The sequence below is a fragment of the Equus asinus genome, chromosome 2 (assembly GCF_041296235.1).
Source record: "Equus asinus isolate D_3611 breed Donkey chromosome 2, EquAss-T2T_v2, whole genome shotgun sequence".
NCBI lineage: Eukaryota > Metazoa > Chordata > Mammalia > Perissodactyla > Equidae > Equus > Equus asinus.
In genome coordinates this window covers 632327-648579 of record NC_091791.1, presented here as the reverse complement: position 1 = coordinate 648579, position 16253 = coordinate 632327, and the positions used below count along the sequence as shown (strand labels likewise).

Below are 16253 nucleotides of genomic sequence, written 5' to 3'. Positions count from 1 at the left end.
AGGAGGTGGGGCCGTTGCCAGGAGACCGAGGGCGGGGCCGGAAGGGGCGGGGCGCCGGGCAGGTGGTGGGGGCCAGAGGCGGGGCTGAGATGCCAGCGCGCGGAGCCTATGGTCGGCAGGCCGTCCACATTGTGCGTTGGGACTGTGTAATATAAGAGGCTTATGACAAAGTCTAGGGAGAAAAGGTAAAAAGTTTGACACTGTCCATTTACAATATACATTTTATTTTAACAAGCATTGGACCCTCAAATTTTTTTTTTTTTGAGGAAGATTAGCCCTGAGTTAACATCTGCTGCCAATCCTCCTCTTTTTGCTGAGGAAGACTGGCTGTGAGCTAACATCCGTGTCCATCTTCCTCTGCTTTATATGTGGGACACCTACCACAGCATGGCTTGTCAAGCGGTGCCACGTCCACACCTGGGTTCCAAACCAGCGAACCCCGGGCCGCAGAAGTAGAACGTGCAAACTTAACCGTTGCGCCACCGGGCCGGCCCCTGGACCCTTAAAACTTATAAATTGAATTCTGTTGTTTCACATGCACCATTTTCCATTGATCTAAAAAAAGTCTCCCGTCATTTAGAACTTGATTAATAATTTAATCATAAAATACAAAATTTTGATTTAAGTTTTCAGCCGTGCAGAATGTGCACCTGAGGTTTCCGGAGAACCAGAAGAGGCAGCAGTGGCCGTCCAGACCTGCAGGCACATGGCACAGCAGCCGTGCCGCTGACCTGTGGAGCTAAGCGTGGCCAAAGTGGCTGAGGAGGTAATAACTGAGCCTCTCAGGTGGTGCATTCCTGAGGTCAGGAACAACGCAGACTGAGAGTCCTCAGCCCAGGACTGTGAGCCTGGGCTGTGACCAGCGACCTTGGCCATGAGGAGTTGGCTCTTCTGTTAAGACTTCTTGCGCTGGACCCAGCCCCTTGAGGAGGGGCACCCAGGGCTGGGGCCAATTGGCTGCATCTGCTGGATGCGAGGCTCACACAGCTCCTTCAGCATGAACAATAGGCAACTTCCAGACGGGCGCAGATTCCCAGCCAGGGCGTGCTGAGCTCCATCACCTCCTCTGGACTGTGGGTTTCAGAGCAACCTTTGAACCAACAACTCCCTGGGAGGAGGAAAAAAGAACTGATGTTAAAAAGCATCTGCTACAAAGAGCACAACTGAATCTATTTCCTTTTACATTTCTTAAAATGTGGATTCCCAGTTCATTGAACAGTACAGTGGCCCTGCACAGTGATAGCCGGCAGTGACAGTCACAATGTCAACAGCTAACACTAAAAAATGATTTTCTCACTTACACTGGCAGGAGAAAAGGACAAAGTAACCGCCAGCAGAGCCAGCAATCACTGAAAAGTGCTGACAGTATACAGCAGACATTCAACCTCTCTGGGCAGAGCCAGTCAGCCTATGGGGGAAGACAGATCACTCTGCTGCCCTGTGCCCTCTGTGTGAGGGACTTACCTGAATGGGTCCAGGGTTGGCCCCTCCAGGCCCAGGCTTGACTGGTGGCACTGGGGACGTGGAGGTTGGCTTGACAACCCGGGAAGAGGCAGACATAGCTGACAGTGGACAACCTAACTGGTCCAGGCCATGCCAGACACCACCTTCCTCAGCACCTTCTAGCAAAGCTCCCAGGTGCTGTCACCGCAGACCCTCCAGGACCAGTTCAACTGACCCCATCTTATCAACAGAGTAATTAAGAGTGGTCTTTCAGGAACTGAGACCCCTTGTCCAGTTTAGGCCGAGTGAGACCACAAGCCCATCAACTGGGCCTGTGCAAATGCTCAATAAGTAACCTTTTTGATGTCAAGAAGCCAAAAACTCCATGCTCAGATCATGGTAATGTCGCCATTTTGTGAACATGCATCATATGAAGAGGCACGAAGCTTGACTACACTTGTGCAGATCAGCAACTACCTCACTTCTCCTCACCTCCAATCATCTATCTCCACACTTCAGACCGCCTCCCCGTCATCCCATAAATTGTGCCCCCAGCCCTGGACCAGGGAGACAGAGCTGAGACCACACGCCCCCTGTCTCCCTGCAGATTGATCTCTCAGAATAAAGTTGTTTTCTTTTCCCAAAGATGCCATAATTAATTGGTTTTTTAAATGCACATCGGGCAAGAGAACCCCAATTTTGTGCAGTAATAGTGCTCTGCTCTGCTCCAGACCAGCCTGCAGGTTTCTCTTTGCTGAGCTCTCTACAGAAGAGTCCCCCAAACACCACCCCAAACACACACCCATGGCTGCCACTGCAGGCAGAATGAGACTCAAATGCGGCAGAGCCCCCAGTTCCGGGATCGGCCCCAACCTGTCTCACCACCTTGCTCTCTCCCTCAGGGTCCCCCTCCCCCCATACCCATGAAAAGCTCTTAAAGCCAGAATGTGGGTCTTTGGAAGTTAAAAGCCAAGAATGAACTAGTAAAATTTCCATTTTGGCTTTCCCAGGGCAGTGGGGACCTGGGGTGGAGGAGGAAAGCCGCCTGCAGAGCCCTGGTGCTGCCTGGCCGCACCGTCCTGCACCCTGGGACGCCTGGGTGGGGCAGCACTTGTAGTTTTCAGTACCTTAGAAGGATCCTACTGAGCAGTCAGGACCTCAGGCCAGCACAATTCCCTTGTAGCCTTTGCCTAGCTATCACCACATCCTTGGCCGGAAACCTCTCTGCCCACCCTGACCCCGTTTGGCCTGTCAAAACGACTATTTTTGCAAATTGTCATAAGATTAAAATTTGTTCAAAATAAAAGTTAAAAAGGAAAGAGAGATAGAGAATCTCTATTAAGCAAACCCTGCAGTAATGTTTGTTGCAGGCAAGAAGCCCCCAGTGGCTGCAGACACTGCGGGTCATAGTTCAAGAACTAATCAGATTAGCATCTCAAAGTCCCTCCCAGACGATAACTACACAGGGAAGACGGGGACTTTACAGCAGAGAAACCGCCGGCACCACCGCAACCGAACGATGAGTCAACATCCCTGGTGACACAGTGATCCCCCACAGGGTGCCAGGAGGGGGGCCAACCTGTTTCACTACCTCGTGCTGCCACGCCCCTTCCTGCCACCCCCAGTTCTCCAGAAGCAGCTGGGTCAGCCGCCTGCCGGGAGGCAAAGAAGGTCTGTCCAGGGCCTCAGGGGGCTCCCAGCACTGGAGGAGACCAGCCAGGGCCAGACCTCAGCATTGGCTGGAAGGGACTCCCAGGTGACCCCAAAGATGGGAGCTCTGCTGGGGAACGGGACCCCACACTGCAGGGGCGCCTGCAAGTTGAGCTGTGACTCAACAGGCTCCAGTGACTCATATGTGGGAGGGATCTCTCCAGAACCTCTAAAGCTTCACATCAAAGGGGGGCTACATTGGAGCCCCCTGACACCTCCTCACCCCCTAGAGGCTTCCCAGCCCCCAGAGCCCCCCTCACCCCACAGAGGCCCCCTCAGCCCCCAGAGCTCCCCTGAGCCCCCCGAGACCCCTCAGCCCCCTTCACTCCCTCGTCTTGTGGGGCTCAGGTTGTGGGTCAGCCAGGGGTCTGGCCCAAGAGGGGCCCTGTGGCGGAGGAAAGGCACAGGTACAGCTGGGGAGCGGGGGTTGGTCTCACCTGCTTGGGCTTCAGCTCTGCGCGGGGCTTAGCAGGAGGAGCTGGTCGGGGCTTGGCAGGAGGAGCTGGTCGGAGCTGGCGGGAGGGAGGGGCAGTCAGGACTCGCCCGAGGGTTCAATGTCCTCCTGGGCCCAGATGATCAGCCTTCCAAGCCAGCAGCTACCCTGGGGTCCCGGACCCACGAAGTCCAGCCCCCGGCCCTCCGCCTCCCCAGACCCACTTGGCATCCTCTAGAAGGCCTGTCTGCTGGCCCCACCATGGCTCACCTGGTCTGGGAACTTCCGGGTGTACACGGGAACTGTGAAGGGTAGGCTGGACGCGGCAGCGGGGGTCTGCAGGGAACAGGGCCATGAGCCTGGGTCTCACAGGGTGGTCGCCTCCAGGGAGCCCCAGGTACAGAGCTGCCCCCCAGCTCAGGACCCCATGTTCCTGCCTCTCCCAGAGGAGGGAGAATAAGGCCCTGTGTGTGCGCCCACAGGGCCCTGAGCCCAGGATGTGACCCCCACATCCCTCAGCTGTGTGGACACACGGAGGTGCTGGGCAGCAATGGAGGGTGTCTGGGCCTCAAAACTGTCCTCAGAGGGATGCTGCGGAGGCCAAGAGCCCCAGATTCAAGTTCAGACTCCAGTTCTGTCACTGGCTCACTGTAGTCCTCAGTCTCCCCATCCTAAAGCCTCATTTCTGCCTTTAAACAGGGTGCTGGTGGCAGCTGCCCTGAGTCCCCAGGTGTCGCACCTAGCATGAGATTTGGGGTTGGCCCAGGGAGCCCATCAGGGACGGCTGGCGCTTACAGCAGCGGGCGGCTGCTTTGGGGTCACTGTGAAAGCCTTGGGACTCGGGGGCTGGTTGGGGTCGGTGGTAGGAATTGCCTCTGGGGAGCCTGTGGCAGAGGCCGGAGCCCTGCCCTTTGCTGGCGTGCCGCTGCCCTCGTGGAACGTGGGGTTGGAGAGCCCCATGTTGGTCTTCGACGCCACGTTCCTGGGGAGAAAGTGACACAGATTAGCACGTCCTGGCCTCAGGGTTCAGCCAAGGGACTCGAGGGCTCCTGGGCATGGGGTCCCCTGGCCTGGCCAGGGTCCCTCTCAGCTACAGTGGCCCCTGCATTGTGTGCCAGCCACAGCCACACTAAGAGGGAGAGGCAGCTTCATGTGTCCTGGACCCCATTGGCTCTGGGGTCCAGCTGGGCCAGGGCGAGCTGCCCAGAGGCCGCTGGCAAGTGAGTCCTGCTGTGGCTGGCCCAGGTGTCGAGGGCCCACAGAGCAAGCACCCACAGTAGGGTCAGAATGCAGCTGCCCGTGGAGGGCATCTGGTGATAGGGGCAGCTTCCTCAAGCCCACGTCATCCCAAGTGTGTGGGCTCTGATTGGGCTCAGGTCTGTGTGGGGGCCCTCCCTCTGGGATTACCACATCCCCAACCTGTCACCAAACTTGTCACCTGTTCCCGCCTCAGCGAGAGGCAGGGGGCTCAGAGCGAGGGCCCCACGGCCCCCAGCCCTTCTGTGGGACCTGCTGATTCTTCTTCCTCAGACAGCAGCAGGTTGTTTCCCAATAGTGTGAGCTGGGGAAGTGCTCCTTGCGCACAGGGGCATTTGGCAACCCCTCCATGCTCTCACCTCCATTGGGCAGTCCTACAGTGCTTGCAGTAGATGACCACACATGCCAGGATGAGCCCCAGAGCCACCAGGAGCACCACGGGCACCAGCACCATCAGGAGGCTCCACGACGCTGTGGGGCACACAAGGCCAGGTGTCAAGGGCTGGACCCGGTGCCAGGTAGTGGGGCTGGGAGAACCCTTGGGTGATGCAGCCCCTGCCCAGCTGACCTGAGGCTGAGTGGGGTGCCTTTCTCGGGGTCCCCATTTGCTGTGCTGAGAACATAGAGCCCTGGGCCCCTCCCTACCACCAATGGCCATCTCAGGACCCTTGGCACTGAGACCTGGTACTTTACACCAGTGCTCCGGGCTCTCAGGTGACAGGTCAGAGGGCTTGGTGGCAGGTGGCCCCAGGCCCACAATCACGCCGGTGTGGCCCGGCCACGCCCTGGAGGCTGGTGGTGCTGTCAACAGCCGCATGCTCAGCGGCCACTAGGGAGGAAGACACCTGAGGTGGGTGGCTCTGAGGTTCCCGGGCCCAGGAGAGGGCCAGGGACCGGGCCAAAGAGCCAGTGCTGTCCTGTCACTGCTCCCCCGCCCCTCCGTCTAGCATGGTCTCCCTTCTCAGGTAGGGCAGAAGTGCGGACACTGGCTCCTGGGCCCCGCCCTCTACCAGTGGGGTCAGAATGCCTAAGGGGCTGCAAACCTGCATTTTAATAATGCCCCGCTGGGGCTGGCCCCGTGGCAGAGTGGTTATGTTTCTGCACTCAGCTTTGGTGGCCCAGGGTTTCACCGGGTCAAAGCCTGGGCGTGGACATGGCACCGCTTATCAAACCATGCTGAGGCGGCATCCCACATGCCACAACTAGAAGGACCCACAACTAAAAATACACAACTATGTACCAGGGGGCTTTGGGAGAAAAAGGAAAAATAAAATCTTAAAAAAAAAATACAATGCCCTTCTTGGTTTGGGGGCACACAGCTTCCTTCTCAGCCCTGCCCAGGAGGTCAAGAAAAGGCATGAGCCCCAGCCAGACTCCATCAGTCTGTGCGGGTGGGAGGCCCCTGGAGTGGTCTGGACCCTACCTGTGTTGGCCAGCCGCTCTGCGCAGTAGGGCGGGGCCCAGCCCGGCTGGCACTGGCATTCCTGCTTGTGGTTGCACACCTGGGGGCAAGCAGGAGTCAGGCTGGGCCTCCAGACCCTCCGTCTGCTGCACCGCCCAGCACCCCCTAGGCGCCATCTGCTCCTCCGAGTCACCAGGCCTGCCCTCAGGCCTGCAAGGGCTCTGCCATGACCTTCACAATGGAGGACAGTTGGGTTCATCCTCGAGCCCTACTCTACTGCCCAGGGCTGCCACCCCCCGGCATGGGCCCCAGCAGGCGTGCTGACAGCAGCAGCCCCTCATCTGGGGGCATGCGACAGGCTGACCGGATTATGGAGGGCTCTACCAAATGCCACAGGGCGTTCCAAGCAACGCAAGCATGGCGCAGGCACAGGCCAGCTTCACGGTGGGCTGTCCTCGAGCTCAGCCCCCTCCCTGAGATGGGGGGCTCCAGCCCCTTGTTTCAAGCTCTTGGTGGCTCTGACTTTCCCAACATCACAGCACAGGTTACTAAGACCTGAACACACTGCCCACATCTCAAATAGAACATTTCAAGTCTGACCAGCCCCAGCCCTCACATCCACCAGTACCAGGACCGCCCTGGGCCTCAATGCCCCCACGGATGCCCAGATCCTAGCCAGCTCCAGGCCCAAGAGGCCCTGGTAGCTCCTGGCACAGCTCCTGGGTGCTGGCCTCTGCCTTTGTCCACCTGGGCTCGTCCCAAATGCAGCCTACTGGACTCCAACCCCAAAGCGCCAGTGGCAGGCTGTCCCCTAGGTCCACGTACCCCATGGTCGCTGCACCGCGCAGAGCAGTCTCTGGATCTGTAAACATGGAAGTCCTGGCAGTGTCCTTTCCAGCAAACCTGGAGAGCAGTGGGGGTCTCCTCAGGCAGCCACTCTAGACTCCTGCTTGAAGCCCATGCCCACCCACTCTCTCCCACCAGCCGAAGCTGACCCCAAACCTGCAGGGTGAGCTTCAAGAGGGTGGGCCATGGCCACCACACCCAGGATGGCCTCGTCTGCAGCCCAACCGCTGGCCAGCCTTGGCCAACCCACTGTTGGCACCAGGGCCACAGAGACCGGCTCCATCTGGCCCCTGGGGGGCTTGTAGAACATTAAGGTCTTCACGTTAACTGAGGACTGGCCTCTCCGGCGCCTCCCTTTGCGCCCGCCTTCTGAGTTTCCACTGAGAACACAGGGGAGTCCTCCCCTCAGCCCTCTTCCAGCTGCCACTGCCTGCCTGGGACCACGTGAGCTCGCCCATGTGGGACACGCGTCCAGAACCTGGGCCTCCAGCAGCCTGACGGCTGCCTGGGGCACGTCGGGCTCACATCTGGGTCACAGCCCTGGGGAGCCCCTGAAAGCCACAGCCGGCCACGCGCCCACTGGAGGCCCTGATACTCACCTTCCCCTCACCACACTGGGTGCCCTCGGGCACCTGCTCGTACCCCATGCCGCCATCCAGCCCAAGAGCCTGGCAAGTGGACGAGCGGTAGACGAAGGTGCAGGAAGTCCGCTCTGGGGGCTTCTGCCCGCCCTGACAGTATAGGGTGCCACACTTGTTGACCCTGCAGACAGAGGGACATGTGTGGTGCCAGCTCTGCTGGGGCTCCTGCTGACCACACTTGGGGGACCCGTGGAATGCAGAAGATGAGGCCTAGGACCTTGGACAGGCTGTGGGGTCCGCTGACAGTGCTTCCACACCCCTAGGACCTGCAGATGGACATCCACGCCCCCAAGCCACAGTAACCCACTGTCCCTCCCATGAGGGCAGTACGCTCAGGCCTGGGGCCTGGAAGGCAGGGTGGACCGAGCCCCTGGACTCCTTTGTCAGAGGACCCTTGTGGGCGGCCCCGTCCTGTGCCTGGACATGGGGGAATCGGGACACAGCCAGACGCTCACCTGCTGGAGCCGAGGGGCACAGTGCTCTTGCAGCCTGGGGAGATGCTGTGGGCGTAGCACAACTCCGCGGCAGCCCACGACCCTGCAGGGCCAGGAGCAGGTGAGTCCACAGGCCTGGACGGGCAACCACCCCAGGAGGCCTGTGGGTCACACGGCCAGGACTCACACGTGCCTCACCTGGCCCCCACAAGTCCCGGCACCTCTGGGCTGGCGTGGGGCAGTTCCCATCATAGCAGTAGCCCTCTGGGCAGGGCGTGCCGTTCTCCTGGAAGGCATCCTCCGGGCACACTGGCTGCTGGCCATCGCAGTACTCCTCAAGGTCACAGCCATCCTTCTGGGGGCGACACACCTCACCGGCCAGCTTCACCTGGCCCAGTGGAGCGAAGCTCACCATGGGACCAGTGGGCACCCAAACAGGCCCTCGCTCACTGCTTTGTCACCAGCGTCCTTGGGACCTTCCTCCCCCTGCGCCACCCTCGGGGCACAGCTGAGGTGGGGCCCCGCACTCACCCTGCACCCGTGGCAGCAGCCACCATGGGCACACTCAGCCCCCTCAGCCAGCCGGCAGGTGGTGGCATTGCAGCATTGGTTCCGACAGTCCTGGGGGCAGGGGTTCAGCACAGGTCGCAGTGGGCTGCACACAGGGCAGCACCAGGCCCCAGAGCAGACCCGGGGACCCTACCTCCCTCCACAGCCCACCCGGCCAGGCCTCCATGGGGAGGCCACAGCTGCTCCCTCCCATGGGGTCCCCTACGGGCAGCTGTGGGTGTCACAGGAGAACAGGAGTATTCTGACATGTGGCCACGGGCATGTGGGCGGGGCACCTGGTGGGGAACAGAGCGTAGTGGCAGGCATGCGACACCGTACCTCGGGGGGCCCGCAGTCGCACTGCTCCCCGCGCTCCACAAACCCGTTCCCACACACAGGGCCGCCCACCAGCCGGTCAGGGTCTGGGGCGTTCACCACGCAGTCTGTCAGGGGCTTTTCCATGAACATCTCCAGGTTGGCCCGGCTGCAGTGGCTGAACATTCTGGGGAACTTGACACTGAGGGAAGAGGATCCCCATCAGGGGAGGGTAGCAGAGGGCAGGCCGCCTACATCCCCAGGACACTCCATTGTGCAGCTGGCCCTCAGCCAGGGTGGATCCAGGCGAGTCTCACCCGATACTGGCCGCCATGACACAGCCACCGCTGTCCTGCGGCATGGGGCAGTAGCAGCCCATCACGTTCTCGTCATGGTCCATGCCCAGGTTGTGGCCCATCTCGTGGGCCATGATGCTCGCCACGCTGATGGGGTTCTTGCTGTTGTCCTGCGGGGAGAGGTTGCATTGGCTGGCGCCGCCCACCCAGCCCATCCACCTTCCTGCCAGCCACACTGCCCCAAACAAGGCTGAGGGGTTTGGTGTCACTTCCTGCCAACAACATGTCTTACAACCTAAAAGCATTGATGAATCCTCCGGAAGAGGCAGCCGTCTGGGTGCTCATGGAGACAGCTTGGAGTCAAGCAGGTGGGGCTGAGCCCTGAGGTCACCCCTCACGAGTTTCAGCTCAAGCTCCCAGCCTGCTCCCCTCCCGGCAGCCCACAAGCCTGGGCGGGGTTCCCTCCACACCTGGTTCACAGCCCCCGAGTCCTGTGAGCACATGGTGGACACCCTGGCCAGTCCCACGGTGCTCCCGGTGAAGTCGACCCCACTGGGAACAAGAGCAGTGTCAGCACCTGGACACCTCCTGAGTGCCCCTCCTGGTCCCCGCAAAGCCCTCCCCCAGGGGACCCTCCACCCACGTGCCCTGCGATGGCACCCCGCCTCTCACGTGATGAGCTGCGCATTGTCGTGCACCTGTCGTCTCACCAGGTCCTGTGCCCGCCAGACCAGGAAGTTGTCCAGCGTGGTGTCAGCCTGCGAGCTGACTTTGATCTTATCCCAGTCATTCCAGATCTCCAGGCCCACCAGGACCACGCGGAAATTCAGTGCCTGATAAAGCTGCGAGAGGATGGAGTCCCCTGGGTCAGGCTCCAGGACAGTGAGGCCAGGTAAGAGGCTGAGACCACCCCAGAGCAAGCTGGGCCTGGGGCCCGCAGAGGCAGTGTCGGCTGTGAGTGGGACACAGGCAGGAGGCTGGGACAGATCCCAGCTCCCTCCTCCCCTGGCTGACAGTTCCACCTGCTGGCCCCCCACACAGTCACCCATCTCCTACTCTCCAGGCACCCCCACACCTCCACAACCAGGGTTTCTTATGGGCTGGGTGATGCCCGGTCCAGAAGGGACCTGTGCTGCCCAGGGGTCTTGGGAGGAACTCCTGGCAGCCACGGGAGGGGATGCCCCCTCAGGGTGGACAGAACCCCACCTTGTCCACGTGGTTCACCACCTCCAGCACCCTCGTCCGCACAGCCTCTCGGCTGCCCACCTGCTGGAACTGTAGGACAGCAGATCCTCAGGCTGCAGCATCTGGCAGCTTGCCCCTGCCCCACCCCACCCCGCCCCACTCCACCCCAAGGTACCTCTGTTTTGTCTACGACCACAAACAGCTCCACGTAGCGGGTATCTCGGTATGGCAGCCAATCCTGGGGAGCGGCGACGAGAAGCGAGTCAGCCAACCCAGCCACAGCCCTCCTGGCCCCAGCCGAGTTGCCACACGCTGACCACCTCCCGGGCTCTGGAGCTGGCGCCCAATCCCACTCAGTGTAGGGGGCCATCCAGGAGGCTCCCATGCAAACGAAGGTGCTGCCTCTGCAGCAGCCGGGCAAAGCCAGGTCCGGGCCCACCAACTCAGGGGGCAGCTTGGAGACACCAGCCCACTTACTACAGGCACAGCAGGTGGCACCCTCACTGCGCTGAGTGCGTGGGGCGTCTGGGGGTGCACAGGCCCAAGTGGACAGGGGATGAGGCTGGCCGGGGCCTCCTCACCCGGGGCCTGAAGGCTGCCAAGACCCGAGGTCCCAAGATGTTCTCCAGGCTGGCGTTGCTGACCCCGCAGGTCCCGGCCTTCTGCTGCAGGTGCTGTGCCTGGTACAGCGCGTGCTGTCCCTCTTCACTGCTCCCATCCAGGGGCTCGATCAGGTGGACGGTGGAGCCAGCCCGGAAGAAGCCCCTGAGAGCAGAGGGGAGCAGGCAGCTCCAAATTAGTGCATCCCCCTGCCTGTCCATCTTGGGGGAACAGGAGCCCTGAAGGACAGCAGGCCCTCAGGTGACCGAGGGCATGGCTCCCACTCTGCACTGAGACGTTCTGGGGACACTGTCCAGGGGCCTGTGGGAGCCTCACGCTCGGGGAACCTGTAACTTCTACAAGTGCAGAAAAGTGTGCCCACGTCCAGCCCGGTTCTTGCCTCAGTTTACTTCTCTGACAGTGAGGGGAGCGCCATGGCCCTGACATTCTGACATGCCCAGCCAGGCCTGTGGCACTCACCTGAGGCCAGCACAGGTGCTAAGGCTGGCTGCCGAGTGCTGGTGCCCCTCCACGTGGCCCTGGTAGAAGCAGTGATCCTGCGGGAGGAGGACATCAGAGTTCACAGGCCCTGCTCCCAGGGCCCCCTACTGCGGCCATCGGGAGGGCCCCCAGGACCATACCTGCCTCTGCAGCTGCTCCGTCACCTGGGAGCCATTGGCGGCCGTGTAGGTCTCCGTGTAGCCTGAGCCCACCAGGTCCCTGGAAGAGATCCATTGTGGCATCTGGGGCCTGTCTGCTCCCCCCAGAAGCTGCCTCTAGCCGGAGGAGAGGCTGGCCAGGGAGCCTGAGGCAAGGACACAGGTGTGCTGGGGCAGGGGTGGGGCCTGGGCCCCCTGCTCACCTGTTCTTCCGCAGGTGCAGGGTGAAGGTGTGCTCTTGGGCCCCAAGGACGTAGCTCACACTCTCTGGGTACAGGCCCTGAGCCAGGGAAAGGGAGGATCCAGGGTGAGGGGCCCGGCCCCAGACCATGCCCACCTCAAACCTGGGGTCAGAGGGGAGCTGGGCACCCCAGGACCGAAAGCCTCTCAGAGGGCTAGGCTGGGCTGGAGGGGATCCTGGGCAGGCGGAAGCTCTACCTAGAACCACACTGGGCTCCTCAGGCCTCAGTTTCCCCATCCTGTCTATCCAAGGATAATGATGATGTCCCTTCCCCAGGAAGCAAGGAGAGGGACGTGGCCCCTGACAGGCAGCCCTTAAAACCAAGGCAGCAGGGGCTGGCCCCGTGGCCGAGTGGTTAAGTTCTCGTGCTTCGCCATGGAGGCCCAGGGTTTCGCCCGTTCAGATCCTGAGCGCAGACATAGCACCACTCATCAAGCTATGCTGAGGCGGCATCCCACATAGCACAACTAGAAGGACTCACAACTAAAAATACACAACTATGTACCGGGGGTGGGGGGGGGGGGGGGCTTTGGGGAGAAAAAGGAAAAATGAAATCTTAAAACCAAGGCAGTAGAGCAGATAGTCCAGCCCCTCCAGCACCAGCACCTTCCCCCACCCAGAGGCCCATCCCTCCAGGCCCTGGGCTCCACTGGGGTGGGGTGGGCGTGTGAGATTGAGCGGGAAGCGCCCCTAGCTAGCCCCCAGCCCACAGAGCCCTCACTCAGGCCTGCTGGCCCCTCGGGACAAGTATGTGCTATGCCCAGAGGGTGGGTGAAGGCCAGGGCGGCAGACAGCCCTTCCCCCCGCCGCCCCCCCCACACCTACCCCAGGTCAGGTCAGGGCTGCGCCCCTCCCCGCCCCCCGCAGGCACATCTTCTCCTCACACAGGTGCACACCCTTCCAACGCCCCTATGTGAGTCTCAGGAATGCCCCCAGGCAGCTCCGGGAAAACCCAGCCCAGCCCCAAATGCTCCACAGAGGTGTGTCGCCGGGTGAGCCATCCCCTCTCGGCTAAGAGGAATTTGATTTAGCGAAACTGGGGAGTGACCGCGGGCGGGGAGTGGCCCGCGGCAGGTTCCTGAAAGGAAGTCTGGGCAGCCCCGGCTAGCCCCCAGTGCCCACCCTCTGCGGACGGCCCTCTAGGGCGTGGCCCTGGCCAGAGAGAAGCAGGACACAGGACAAAGGTGAGGCGGGGGTGGGGGAAGAAACAGCCCAAGTGGACTGGGAGCCCCCCCCCCGGGGCACACAGCCCAGAAGCCCACCCGGCCCTCAGTCTGGAAGGCTGGCCCCTCACAACTGCCGGGCACACGGGGAACTACCATCCCTTTCACAGACGGAAACCAGCTCTGGGAGCCAGTTAGGGACCCCATGCCAGGCCCCCCCCCCCCCGACTTACCAAGTGGGAGGACAGGGCTCGGCGGGCGCGGGGTCCTGGCAGGCGCCGCGGCCACACCACCTCGTACTGTTCCACATGGGGCAGGGGGGCGCTGGGGGCGAACGCTGCGGGAGAGAGAGGGTCAGCAGGTGCGCAGGGCACCCTCCAGGGGAGTCCCTGTCCCAGGCCCGTTGTGGGCCAGCCCTGCCTCATCTGGGGGAATTGCAGACAGCACACTCGGGGACCAGAGAGATCCTGAGAGCCGGCTCCCGGGCCCAGGTGGGCTTAAAAAGGCCACAGAACCTTTGCTCTGGGTGGGCCAGGTAGACCTGTGCCCCGTAGCGCTCAGAGATCCTGCCCCGCATGCCAGCCCTTCCAGGAGCTGCCCAGCTGCCCCCAGACGGCTCCCCCCAGAGCCAAGGGCTGAGCCGGATGTCCCTCCCCAGACCCGAGGAGACACAGGCCTTGGGGAGAGTTTACGCCTTTTCATCTCAACTGATCACACGATGGCGTCTGACAGGTGGTGCACCCAGCCCAGATTAGAAACCCCTCCCATCCCACCACAGACAGCGGAGGCCAGCGCTGGAGAGACCCCTGGGGACTCTTCTCTCCCTCTTTTCAGATGTTAGTGAACGTGTCTCTGTCACAAACCCCCAGGAATGAGCGCTGGGCCAGGGCCAGCCCAGCCCCGCCTGCCCGGGAAATGGCCCCCTCCTCAGCTGCTCCCTTGGCCACCTCCAGCCCAGGAGGTTCTGAGGAGCCGGGGTGGGGCCAGGACCAGCAGGACACTCATCCTCCCCAGGCCAGAGGTTACACCACCGCCTGAGGCGCCCTCCACCCTCATCTCCAGACCACTGCTGCTGGGTTCGCCCGTCCCTGCCCAGCTGGTGGCACTCGTAGTATGGGCAATCACCCCAGGGCCCCGGGGCAGACTGGAGCCGCTGGCTGGCCCTCCACTCTACTCGGCCCCAGCCCTAGTCCCCACACAAGCTCAGGAAACACCCCCCGCAGCGCTCTTCCTCTCAGTTCCCGTTCGAAGGTTCTTTCAGTCCACCAGTGGGGCCTCCTCGCTATAACCACCTCTGCGCCCTCGACCCCCAGAGACCAGCCCAGAGCAGGCGGGGCTGCAGAAGGCCAGGTGGCCACCCAACACCCAGACTGCGGCCCCTCAGACCTGGGCCAGAGCCACACCCAGCACTCACCCTGCAGCCACAGCGTGCCCAGCAGCCAGGGCCCAAGGCCACACATGGCCAGGGGATGTGGACAGGGGTCGGTCGTCCGGGGCCGGGGTCTGGGGGTCTGGGGACCGGAGCAGGAATGGGAACGGGAGCGAGAGGTGGCTCTGTGCGCTCTGGGACACGGTGTGGTCCCTGCGCTCTGCTGGGAGGCTCAACCCTCGAGCCCCGCCCCAGCCACCAACCCCCAGCCACCGCCAATCCGACACCGGGGGGGCGGGGCTGGGGCGGGGTCTGCAGGCACCTGAGGGAGCGTCCTCCCTCCTGTGGCTCAAAGGTGTTCCTGTGTCTATCTCTGGTTCCCTATAGGCTCCTGGACAGTCTAGGGTCCAGCACATGGAAAAGTCTTCATAACTGTGGACCAATTAACCTAGGGAAGAGGTGAACAGACTGACCGGGCCCCTCTCTACAACCGTGCATCCTGTCTGTGCAGGTTAGGAGACCAGGCTCCCGGGTCCTGCTGGCGGGAGGTGGTGGGCCTGGGGCCTTGGAGGGGAAGTGACTCTGAAAGGCTGCCTGGGGGCTTCAGGTGGGACTGTGCCTGCCCACTGGTACCTCACCCTGCCCTGCGGGGTGGGACCATCCCCACACTGGCCTGACACCCAGGCCTCTCCTGGTGGGTCCCTGTCACCGGGGAAACCATGCCTCCTGTGGCTGAACCAAGCAGGTTTGCCCTTCATAGTTCTGGACACACTTCCTGGGAGAGCCGGACATGAGAACACGTCAAGATCTCAGGTGAGAGAGTGTGGTACCCAGAGGCAGTTCCAGACCAGAGGTCAAAGTTCAATGGACCATAACTTTCCCCAAGTGAATGGATAAAACGAAAAACCCAAGAGGGGCTAACCGGACTCTGGGGTTCTCCAGCAGAGGTGACAGGAGAGTTGGTGCTGGGGCCGCTAAGGCTTCTGTCTCCGAGCTTATACGTGATCTTATAAAATGATGCTACGTGACTCCCAAACCCTCCTGGCAACTTTGCTTCTCTTTCCCAATTACATGTTCCAAGTTATTTGAAGCAAAAGTTCAAAGGCAACATGTCCTATAGAGGCAACAACAAAAGCCGCTGTGAATGTACAGGCTTCGCATGAGCTGACCAGACCGCCTGGGCGCAGCCAACTAAGAGGGACTCAGCATTAGCAGCCAGGAGAGCGCAGCCCGCAGAGCTCTGCCCAGGACGCAGGAACCCCTCTCGGCCCACATGACCCACCTAAGTCATCCCACCAGCGACCAGCAGGTGCTAGACATTCCCCTCCTGCCGTCACCACCTGCAACCTGGTGTAGTGGGAAGGTATGCTGCCCAGAGCCCATGACAGGGACACAGGGATCTGGGCCTCAGGGCCAGCAGGCTCCTCTGCTCAGTCTGCTGCTTGCACAATGCCGTGACTCTGTGGCAACTCTGGCTGGCAGATAAGCATGCTTGCTTGCTCACAGTCCTGTCTGCACACGCTGCACATCAGAAGAGGAAGCCGTCTGCAGCTTGAGAGTCGCGCCCCCAGCTCTGCGGTGCTCCCGTGCACGCTAACACCCACGGGGGGGACCTGTCTGTGCAGCCAAGTTCTCATTGCTTCTTGCCCGCCAAGGAGGCCTCTGGAGCAAGTGGTCAGAAGTTCGAAAGTGACACACATGAAAACTGGC

General features: G+C 61.5%; 1 protein-coding gene and 1 long non-coding RNA gene across 4 annotated transcripts in view; one reads left to right on the top strand and one right to left on the bottom strand.

Moving 5' to 3' along the window:
- Nucleotides 1-207: 207 nt before the first annotated feature.
- ADAM8 (ADAM metallopeptidase domain 8) lies at nt 208-14767 on the bottom strand. 2 transcript variants are annotated; one of them, XR_006513894.2, is made up of 23 exons: nt 14589-14749; nt 13408-13511; nt 11974-12050; nt 11753-11831; nt 11592-11668; nt 11093-11276; nt 10687-10749; nt 10533-10601; nt 9999-10168; nt 9797-9878; nt 9348-9496; nt 9055-9232; nt 8698-8787; nt 8365-8554; nt 8188-8269; nt 7691-7853; nt 7071-7148; nt 6267-6345; nt 5203-5314; nt 4326-4568; nt 3857-3922; nt 3591-3665; nt 208-1108 (listed from the first exon to the last, which is right to left on the bottom strand). XR_006513894.2 is itself a non-coding variant. In XM_014856865.3 (23 exons), exons 1-23 carry the CDS (start codon nt 14632-14634, stop codon nt 1058-1060), a joined length of 2451 nt encoding a protein of 816 aa, XP_014712351.3. In that variant the 5' UTR covers nt 14635-14767; the 3' UTR covers nt 208-1057. The 2 variants fall into 2 exon arrangements, 1 of the variants encoding a protein (XP_014712351.3); XM_014856865.3 differs by having other exon boundaries at nt 4382-4568; nt 14589-14767.
- Nucleotides 13057-16253, top strand: part of LOC139046598 (uncharacterized) — a 25443-nt gene continuing 22246 nt past the window's right edge. Inside the window, exons 1-3 of one of the 2 annotated variants that reach the window (XR_011506845.1) lie at nt 13057-13195; nt 14931-15054; nt 15304-15434. This is a non-coding gene — a long non-coding RNA (uncharacterized lncRNA). Of the gene's footprint in view, nt 13196-14930; nt 15055-15303; nt 15435-16253 lie in introns of those variants that run through there. The other variant, XR_011506848.1, reaches the window with a different exon arrangement.

What these genes read in the sequence shown, in the direction of transcription:
- ADAM8 (XM_014856865.3), bottom strand. Translation starts at nt 14,634, where the DNA reads ATGTGTGGCCTTGGGCCCTGGCTGCTGGGCACGCTGTGGCTGCAGG. An exon ending in GACAATGCGCAGCTCATCAC is followed by an intron (nt 9,879 to 9,998) that starts GTGAGAGGCGGG and finishes TCTTGTTCCCAG; the next exon opens with TGGGGTCGACTTCACCGGGA. An exon ending in CAAAGCAGCCGCCCGCTGCT is followed by an intron (nt 3,923 to 4,381) that starts GTAAGCGCCAGC and finishes TGTTCCCTGCAG; the next exon opens with ACCCCCGCTGCCGCGTCCAG.